This window comes from Acipenser ruthenus, chromosome 10, assembly GCF_902713425.1.
Source record: "Acipenser ruthenus chromosome 10, fAciRut3.2 maternal haplotype, whole genome shotgun sequence".
NCBI classification, from domain to species: Eukaryota; Metazoa; Chordata; class Actinopteri; order Acipenseriformes; family Acipenseridae; genus Acipenser; species Acipenser ruthenus.
Genome location: NC_081198.1, coordinates 1,226,113 through 1,236,193, shown reverse-complemented (window position 1 = coordinate 1,236,193; position 10,081 = coordinate 1,226,113). Strand labels below are relative to the sequence as shown.

At 41.1% G+C, this 10,081-nt stretch overlaps 2 protein-coding genes across 2 annotated transcripts; both read left to right on the top strand.

Annotated features, from left to right (window-relative positions):
- Positions 1 to 2,540: 2,540 nt before the first annotated feature.
- magoh (mago homolog, exon junction complex subunit) lies at positions 2,541 to 5,483 on the top strand. The gene is made up of 5 exons (XM_034023454.3): positions 2,541 to 2,779; positions 3,396 to 3,454; positions 3,923 to 4,033; positions 4,479 to 4,561; positions 4,676 to 5,483. The coding sequence occupies exons 1-5, from the start codon at positions 2,692 to 2,694 to the stop codon at positions 4,773 to 4,775; spliced, it is 441 nt and encodes a 146-aa protein (XP_033879345.1). The 5' UTR covers positions 2,541 to 2,691; the 3' UTR covers positions 4,776 to 5,483.
- A 1,019-nt stretch (positions 5,484 to 6,502) lies between these two features.
- On the top strand, positions 6,503 to 9,353 carry czib (CXXC motif containing zinc binding protein). Its single transcript, XM_034000872.3, has 8 exons — positions 6,503 to 6,604; positions 6,716 to 6,799; positions 7,228 to 7,284; positions 7,826 to 7,907; positions 8,108 to 8,139; positions 8,507 to 8,584; positions 8,786 to 8,851; positions 9,009 to 9,353. The coding sequence occupies exons 1-8, from the start codon at positions 6,599 to 6,601 to the stop codon at positions 9,084 to 9,086; spliced, it is 483 nt and encodes a 160-aa protein (XP_033856763.1). The 5' UTR covers positions 6,503 to 6,598; the 3' UTR covers positions 9,087 to 9,353.
- Positions 9,354 to 10,081: the final 728 nt, after the last annotated feature.

Here is a 10,081-nt window from a genome sequence, read left to right as displayed (position 1 = left end):
GAACCATCATCTAGTAGAGCAGCCTGATAGAAAATATATCCATTAAAAAATGAAGAAATTCATAACGTTGCTCGTGGTTTTCTCGTCAGGTTCCCAAATCTTCCAGCAGATGGTTGATTCTCTTGGGCATTCCCATTATTAATGGAGTCCAATCCACACAGATGAGACAAAAAAAATGTTTTAAAAAGACAATGGAATTCGGAGCGATCATTCATCGTGAAGGTAGATGATGAATTATAATAACTAGGAGCACATTGAGATCTTCTGCTATTCTTTCAAGGGTCTGTATCAGATTATCAGAGACAGGAACATATGGGCAGCATACCAACTGCACACCTCACGTCAAACGCAAGAGGGCTGAGGTGAGTATCTGTGTGGTCTTGTGTCGAAGGACATTGACTCACACCACAGGCAAGGTTTGTCTAGTTGTATTTCCTATGTTTGTTCTTGGGTCTGTGGTGCATATCTCATGATTGAGTGTTATGAACTATGATGAACTAGGACTACTATTTCTCATTCAAGGTATGCGGTTGAAGGCAGTGAAACATCTGATTACATAATGAGTCTCTTTTTGAAAGAGTAAATAGCTCCATTAGCACTCTTTGTATTACAGACCTGACTCGCTTACCTAGCAGACCCAACCCTGCAGACAGTGCGTGAGAAATACACTCTCAACCTGTTTAGAGGTAGCCATGGAAACCCTTTAAACACACTAATCAAACATGGCATTGCAATCGGAGCTCTGCAGTTAAAGTGGCTTCCTGAAACACAACTCTGCACCTCATCCCAACCAGAACTGGAAACAAAACCTGGCTATTCCAGGGGAATAATTCCTCCAGCATGATTCCATGCTCCTGACTGGAAGTCTAGTTGTTCTGCAATGAGCTTCCTTACACATGGTGAATACCTCATTGTGAGAAGACCCTCTGGTCTGTTTGGATGGGTGTCTCTGATCTGATGCCTGTAACCACTTTCTAATACGTGTCTGTTCCTACTGGACCTCACCCTGCAGATGTGGGCCGAGTCCCTGGAGCCCAGGAACATGAGCGCTGATGGGAAGTGAGTCGCCACCTCCCCTACACCTGTCGGAAAGAAGAAACAGAAGAAGATAACAGTGCACAAGGATTACCGCTCATTAGGAAGAGAAGCAGCGAGTGGTCGAACTCTACATGCTGGTTATGGGCAAACATGAAAAATCTGAGCTTTTAAAAATCTTTTAAAACCATTGTCCCAAATGTAATAGGATTGCATGGGTTTTGTTTAAGACATTGCATGGGCAAGATAGACACACAGACAGACAGATAGATACAAACAGACAGACACACAGATACAGACAGTCAGACACACAGATACACAGCCAGCCAGCCAGACACACAGATACAGATACACAGCCAGCCAGCCAGACAGACACACAGATACAGACAGACAGACAGACAGATACAGATAGATAGATAGATAGATAGATAGATAGATAGATAGATAGATAGATAGATAGATAGATAGATAGATTGTCACACATGCATGCTGAGTTTGGCTACCTTGTAAAAATATTGCATTGCATTGTTTTACTTCTCACGCAAACTGAGTTTGTTCAAAACATCTGCTGTAAATCAATAAATATTTACCTTCAAAATTCCTCCCTTAATCTTTACAGTCACCGGCACTTTGCTAGTTCAATCGAAACCCACTTTTGCCAGAATTTCGGCTGATAGATGTGTCTCTTAAAACTCTTTGCAAAGAAAAATAAAGAGTGCTTGTGTAGGGATTCAAGAACTTGTTTTTTTTTTTTTAGCTTTTAATTGGGGAGGGGGTTGTTCCACACCCGTTAAAGAAATAAATAAATACATTTTAAAGAATTTAAAGTTGGATGAAATAACAGGGAGACTTTCTGAACTGTTTCTCATTCACATCCTGAGATGCTTCTTGGAACAGACCAGTGCTTTGAAGATCTTGGTGGTGTGGCTGTCATTTGCTTCCTAGATGTATCATTGTAATTGAAATGATGGGGATTCATATAAGGTAAGGTTTAGTAGAATTGTTAGGTTACCTGTTTGTACTGTTAGGAGCCATTCCGATGGGGAGCAGCATTGATGGCAACTCCAAGCTAATGCTGACATCTAATGGTAAGAGATAGTATTGCTGCTAGAAAGAAAGAAAGCCCTGAACAAAATGCCTATTAGTTTTAATTACCTTACAACATAATATAATATCTTTTTTACACGTTCATACTGCAGTTCCCCCGTGGTTATCCGCATTTACTATACTTTACCAAACCTCTACATATGTTTTTCTGTGCTGCACTATACAGTAATATAGAAAATAAACGACGAACTGTGTCCTATGTTGTTATTGGCCCTATCCATACAAAAATAAATATGGGGTGTTTCGATTCGTTTTTAAATACATGTATCTGATAAAAACAAGGATGTAAAAAGCAGGATCAAGTTACAGTGCAAAATTATTTACAACTGGTGAAAATAAGTTCCATGAACTACAAAACCGATTTAATTCAATGAAATGAGGTTTCAAACAACACGTGAGTCGGGATGCTATACGTCCTTTCGCTGCGACCGGTTTGTATTGGTGACGCCCTCAGGTCGCGCTGCGTGCAAACAGGCTTGGTGTGGAAGAAAGCGGCGAGCTGTTGGAGTGAGCAGAGAGAGACTCAGAGAAACACAAGCCTGAGGGAGGATGTCGAGCGACTTCTACCTGCGATACTACGTCGGGCACAAGGGCAAATTCGGCCACGAGTTCTTGGAGTTCGAGTTCCGACCCGACGGTGAGCAGTGGGATTCAGGAAATCATTATCGTAGAGTTCGGTGCGGGTTGTAAGGCCGGGAGTTCAGCTGTGTAGCAAAATCAGGGGGTGCGACTGGGCCTGTGCTTCTCTGTGAAGCCACGACCTCGTTTAGCTAAGTAACTGGTGTGGCCGGCAGGAGGGAAGTCACGGAGCATTTGTTTGGGTTTTACAGCGTGTTGAATCTCTGGGGTAGCTTGTTTGATTAGGCCTGTGCGGAAATTGAAATATCGTGTGTTTGAGACACGCGAGAGTAGCCGGGAGCGCAGTTTGGGTGCTGGATTGATGCTACAGCAGAGAACAGGGTTTTTAAATAAACTAGACTAATGATATTTTAGCTTTACACTCGCCTTGGCAAGGAATGTTTTGTGCCCCCCAAAAAATGCATTACTTAAGTTAGGACTTCCTACTGGAGTCTCTCTGTGTAAGTGTGCCTGCGCACAAATTGTGATGAACAAAAAAGTAACCAGCTTTTATTGATGCATCAAAATAATACATTTCACTTGTACATGTTTAATTCTAATTGACTGTATTTCCATACACACTGGTTTATGCCCTGCAAATTTACTAATCCAATTGTCCATTTTCTTTTTAACAGGAAAATTGAGGTACGCCAATAACAGTAATTACAAAAATGATGTCATGATCAGAAAAGAAGTAAGTATAGGTCTCCATTCATTTTCTGTGGAATTAAACCATTGACTGGTTAAACATTGACCTTTTTCTACAATGAAAGTGTAAATATGAAACAAATACATTTGGGTGTACAAATACTGCTGTATTATTGAATTGTGGTTTGTCACACTTGTACTTTGCTTGAACAAAAGTTATTGTATTTCTTGCTCTTATTGTATTACTTGTATTGTAACACTTGAAATGTATTTGCTTACGATTGTAAGTCGCCCTAGATAAGGGTGTCTGCTAAGAAATAAATAATAATAATAAAATAAGAGCAGACTGTATATTCCACACTTGTGTAAAGTGAGCATCTATCTAAATCCTACCTAATTCTTTCCAAATGAATCATTTTTCAAACAGAAGTTTTCCAGAGTGGTAGTATTGGGGGCTCAGTGCCCTCATTGTTGTGAAGAGTGATGCCTAATAACCCGGTTGATATTTCTTCAGGCTTATGTACACAAGAGTGTGATGGAGGAGCTGAAGAGGATCATCGACGACAGTGAAATCACAAAGGAAGATGATGCTTTGTGGCCGCCTCCTGATCGGGTTGGTCGGCAGGTCGGTGTGCTCTTTATCTAGCCTGTATGGACCTGGTCTGTAATATCCTGTTATCTCATCAACCATCCCTAAGCCTTCCCTGCAATTTTACTAGGAGCACTTAACATCAGCCCGGTCTCTGCTGTAAATCAGAAGTTTTTCTATTTAACACAATACTATATTTGCTAGGTTTATTTAAGCAGACAGGAGTCTTGGATTATCATTTAGTACAATGGTTGTCACTTCTGAAAGTACTGTAATTGCATATTTTATTTGGTGACCCTAAAGTTAGGCCAGCCCAATCAATCTGTAGATGTGCACTGGCATTGGAATAGAGCTGATGTTTCTTGTGTGTCTTGGCTGATCTTGAACTTGTAACATTAAGAATCAGATGCCAGTACACTTTGTACATATCTGTTGAGTCCTGTATCTATTTTGTTTGTAAATGTATCCAATTGTGTTGCAGGAGCTGGAGATTGTGATAGGAGATGAACACATTTCTTTCACAACCTCCAAAATTGGATCTCTGATTGACGTCAATCAGTCCAAGTAAGTCCAAGGTTTTATAAGGCATATGTACCAGTAGTGGGAAGAATTAAAACAATGTAAGCATATACTCTTGGCTTATCACTCGCTTCAATGGATACTTTGTTCTTGTTCCAGAGACCCAGAAGGCCTTCGAGTATTTTACTACCTGGTTCAAGATCTGAAATGTCTCGTCTTCAGTCTCATTGGTTTACACTTCAAGATCAAGCCCATCTAAGAAAGGGGAATGGAACTTTTTTTGGCGGGGGGTGGGGTCTGCTTATTTTGTATATTGCTTTTGGGGGAACTTGGTCTTTTTTTTTTTAATAAAATTTTTTTAAAAATAAAGTAATCCTGTTTTTTCAGAGTTTTTTCATGTGCTTTATATTTCCATGGGAATCTGCTGTGATTTACAGTAAAAACAATTTTGCAGATCAGCTGCATCCTGTCGGATTAACAAGGTTCTGAAACTATTTGACAACACTTGCACAATATTTTCAAAAGTCCTGCCTCCATTTACATTTCAGAAATTGTTTGTGGAACAATTCAACTACGTTTCAAAAAGAACAAATTACCTGGATATGGGCAAATATTGTGTAGACTACTATTAAAAAAAAAAAAAAAAAGAAAAAAAAAAAAAAAAAAAAAAAGCTAGCCAAATGCCTTTGAGTAACTAGTTCATTTGGACCTGTAGTTGTATTTATTTACATGTTTATAAAAGGGGCTGTGATGGCGTGCCTGCTGGAGAACAGCTGGTCAATGTATTGTTTGGGATACTACAGTTATGCTCAAGGTTAGGTTTACATTAGACCAGTACAATGTGATTTTATTTGAGGGTGCACATCATAATTGTGGTTACAACCATGGTTACCATCTGAGTATTCAAAGTATCACCTACCAAATGCATTGCCAAGTCCCACAGCTCTAAAGAGATGCTCAGTGCTTTCCTAACCCCGGGGTTGTCTATGAGCAGGTCAGAATTAATACTGTTTCCCCTGTATGAATCTGGTAATGTAGTAGCCTACATATTGTACTTTATACAACCGCTATGTATATCACAACTACCAAAGCATATCATGCTGCACAGGAAGTCCTCGGGACAAGTCTACATAACTTAACACTGAAATGTGATTGCAGCTGCACATTTCAGCTGATTAAAAGTGCAAAGACTTACATATACAGTGTGTGTGTCTATCTATCTAGCTAGATATATATATATATATATATATATATGGTTTGTCACACTTGTACTTTGCTTGAACAAAAGTTATTGTATTTCTTGTATTGTAACACTTGAAATGTATTTGCTTACGATTGTAAGTCGCCCTGGCGTCTGCTAAGAAATAAATAATAATAATAATAAATTATAATCTCGAGCATCAAAAGAAACTTTCAGCTGTTGAATTGCAAGCTTGATAAAAGCAAAAAAAAAAAAAAAAACAATATGCCACGTCTGTCAAGAGAGCAGCGCCTTTGTGCAATTGGCATGTTGGAGGCTGGACTAGGGCAGCGTACGGCTCGCCGTCTTGGGTGCTCACGGCCAGCAGTTTCAAACCTGGCGAGACGGTATAACCAGAAAACACTTTGTCAATGACAGGCCACCAACTAGGAGACCAAGAGTCACCACACCTGCCCAAGATCGACAGATCATTCTGCAGCACCTTCGTGATGTCAGTTGTTAATCAGCACAGTAAAAAGTCACTGCACCTGCTCTAAAACAGAGTTTGTCATTTTTTGATCACATCTAGTGAATTTTATCCAAATATAAGTGATAAGTTTCTTTTGATGGTCTCTCTCTCTCGATTAATTTGTGGCATTTGTAGTACTGTGCCCTCTATATTGTGAACACAACGCAGGTAATATAGATTTTTCCATATGCTCACTAGAGTGCACTACAATGCACGATTCCTCCAAACATTACACTCGGAAAAGTACGCGTGGAGGCTCGTTTTACAATTCACGTAGTCGTTGCGGAGGTTTCTTTGCGTGAAAGCTTTAGAACAAGATACTGGGTTCGAGCTACGTAGATACGTTCGTCTACCAGCTGCTGGAAAGTTCAAGATGGTGGTAAGTACCGAGACAGTGCTGCAGTCTCGTGCAGTCCTGATAGTATCGCTTTACCTGCACGGTGTTTATTATTAACACTGCTTTTGTTTTGCCTTTTCGTTTTTCTTACAGAAAATTGGTTTGCAGTTCAAAGCTATGTTAGAAAACATCACAAATGTCCGGCCATTTGGGGATGATTTTCGGTGGTTCCTGAAGGTAAGCATGTTCAATCCAGCGTCTGTATTAATCTGACGTTAATGTAAATTGCAGAAATATAACTACACGTTTTGTTTTACAGCAACAGCAACCACAGTCCATTTTTAAAATAGGGTTTGCAGGGTCAGCACGATCGCTGCAGACACGCCCCTGGCTTCTTGTTGAAATGCAGTACATTTCACAAAACTAAAAACTACGTACCGCCAGACCCTACCATGTTGTGTTAAGTGGGGGACCTAATACAGCAACCTCTTTAAAACAGGAGTTTTCTATACTTAGAGATTACGCAATGTATCGTTTTAAAAGGGAGCCCTGTTGTATTGTCTAGCGAGGTCTCACTGCAATTAAATTACTGCAGAAACAGCAATTGATAAGCTGACTTTAGATTTGTATACTAAATTAGTTTTAAACTTTTTTTTTTCTTATAGCTGAAGTGTGGAAACTGTGGTGAGGTTTCTGACAAATGGCAGTACATCACATTGATGGTAGGACACTGAGCTCTTTAATGATGAATGCAAACTTTAAACTCGTTAGTGGCGATGATCTGCACTCATTTAGTTAGGGTTCAGGGAGTTAAACATTATACCTTAAAAGGCAAGCAATGAAATGAAGATCACACAAAGAGCCCCACCAGACTGGGGTTTAGTAATCCCGTAAATGCTATGAAATATATGAATAAGGCAAAAACACCCAGTACTGCATTATTATGTTTCAAAATGCAATGCTGTGTCTATCAATGACCCGCTGCAATGCTCTGTAGCCAGCACTTACACAGTAGATCTGCTGGTCTGTTTTTGGACCCCCAGTTTGAGAACCACTACTATACAGTGTCATCACTAGTCCCTGTGTTAATGTACTAGTAAATGGATAATAGGATTTGTCTTTGTAAATGTTGCATGCTGTGCTGTGTACCTGACTCTGGAACGTGCAACACACGTGCCTCCACCTCAATGCATTTCTCGGTGGCCAGATGTTCAGGCGGCACGCTTTAATGCACAGCTCTGTAAGAGATCCCTGGTCTTGCAGGACAGCGTGCCTTTGAAAGGAGGGAGAGGGAGTGCCAGCATGGTGCAGAAGTGCAAGCTGTGCTCCAGAGAGAATTCAATCGGTGAGTGCGAGTGAGTGACAGCTCATCGATGCTCTGCACTGTGCATGCTGGCGTCCCGTGAGGTCACACAGCAGCTGATCGTGCCCGTCTGTCTCCTGATCTGTTGTATTGCTGTCTCAGCGCTGGAGGTCATTGTGTTGTTGTGTGATGAGCGTCCCACCGTTGATTGCAGTCGTAATAGATTTGTCATGTTTCTGCAGATATTCTGAAGGACACCATGAAGCCTTACCATGTAAGTGATGCTCAGTTACCTATTGGTTCCGTTCATGTTTAGTAGCATATAACATTTTGTGTTCAGCAGGGTATTAAATATGATGTGCTGTTTAGTTTAAATCCAGCAGCACAGGTTACTGCAGTTCAGGCAGAGAACTAGTTAGTTGCAGCTCCGTATAGTACTTTAGAGGCATGGGGAGAAATTGTATGATTGCAAACTTAGCCACAGAGACCAACTGACCTTGCGAACACAAGTAAGAATATGTGAGAGTAAGATAACCGCGCAGGAATGAATGCACTCGATCTCAGGGAAGCTGGATTCCAAAATGAAATGACCCACAAGGATAATAATCCTTTTCATTTGTTTTCTGTCATGCTGTGTCTAGGCTGAGGACAGCGAGAGGTTTAAGACCATCGTGCAGTTTGAATGCAGGGGGCTGGAGCCTGTGGATTTCCAGCCCCAGGTAAGAGGATCTTTAAAACCAGGAATGGATCAAGCCGCTATGCAATGGGAGTCTTTATTTCCATCCCTGTCTCATATTGTGCTTTCTCTTGTACATGCTGTAGGGTTAAACCACTGTGTGCAGATCTCACCGGTGAACCCCATACAGACTGCTGCTCTCCACCTACATGTATTATATTATTGTTGTGTGATCTGTTTTCAGGCTGGCTTTGCTGCAGAGGGAGCTGAGACAGGGACACCATTCACAGAAATTAACCTTCAGGAAAGAGTAAGTACTGGCTGGAGTTGTGAAGTGCTTTTTACTTTGGTGAAAGTGTGCACGATAGGAAGCGAAGCCTGTGAAAAAGCCCACGCAAGCCTAGCAGTAGGGTGTGCTGTAGCAAGCTCCTCTGCACAACTCAGTATCTTCTCTTTGGTTCTGCCAGGACTGGAATGACTACGACGAGAAAGCGAAAGAGTCCGTGGGAATCTACGAAGTCGCTCACCAGTTTATCAAATGCTGAAGTGTCTTCTCGCTAACAGGCCGTCGCATCGTCAGACCAGCTGGATATTTTATTTACCCACAATTATCAGACTATGAGGCAGTATCAGATCCTCCATTATCTAGAATGTCAGCTTCATACAGCGGGTGGGGGATGAATTATACCACAGGTGAGCTGCTTACCTGTATTCTGTTCAGGTGAACGTTTCACCAGGGCAAAGGTACTTCACGGGGGGAACGCTTGTGGAAGCTGCAGCCTAAATAAAGGATTTCATTTTTGCTCAAAGAATCCGTCAACGTGGTGTGGTATTTTTTAATACTGTGTAAAATTGCAAATATGATCAGCCTGACAAAAAAAGAAATGGTTTCTTAAGGACAAAGGAATTAAGTCAGTAAGTGTACACACGGAGTGTTGTGTTGTGCTTTTATGAAGTGCCCCCGTGTTCTGCTGAAGGCTACTTACTGTAGATTCTGTCTGTGTCAAAATAACAACTGCAGCGGGATTTCTATTGTTGCCAACCTTGAGAAACTCTCCCCGTTCTTTGTTATTACATCACGCCCAGCCCAGCACGTCTGCATGGCTCTCTGTCTGGGTGCACTGAACAGAATTGCTGTTTAAATGAGTATTTAAGATTGTGAGAAAAGGCATAAACTGAATCCAGTGCATTTATATTCTTTTGCAGGGAAGAACCTTCCCATTTAAACCTGTTAAACGGAAGCTACACAATGCAATCCCTTTAATTATTCAGATTGAGCTCTCCACACAAGCACTGACATTCAGCTAAGGGTTTATAGGCGTTTACTGGCCTAATTTCATTCAACAGCAAGCAGAAATCAGTGCAAATTCAAGCAGCTGTTTCTTGAAGCGGAATGGTAAATTAGCTCAGTTGATAACACTGCACTTCCCCTGAGTGGCAGTACCTGCTTACTGTGCAGCGCTCAATCACAGTGAATGGATTGCTGTGTGTGTTGCTTTATACCTTAACTAAGCATGCAATACATTCTATCAGAGGGAGA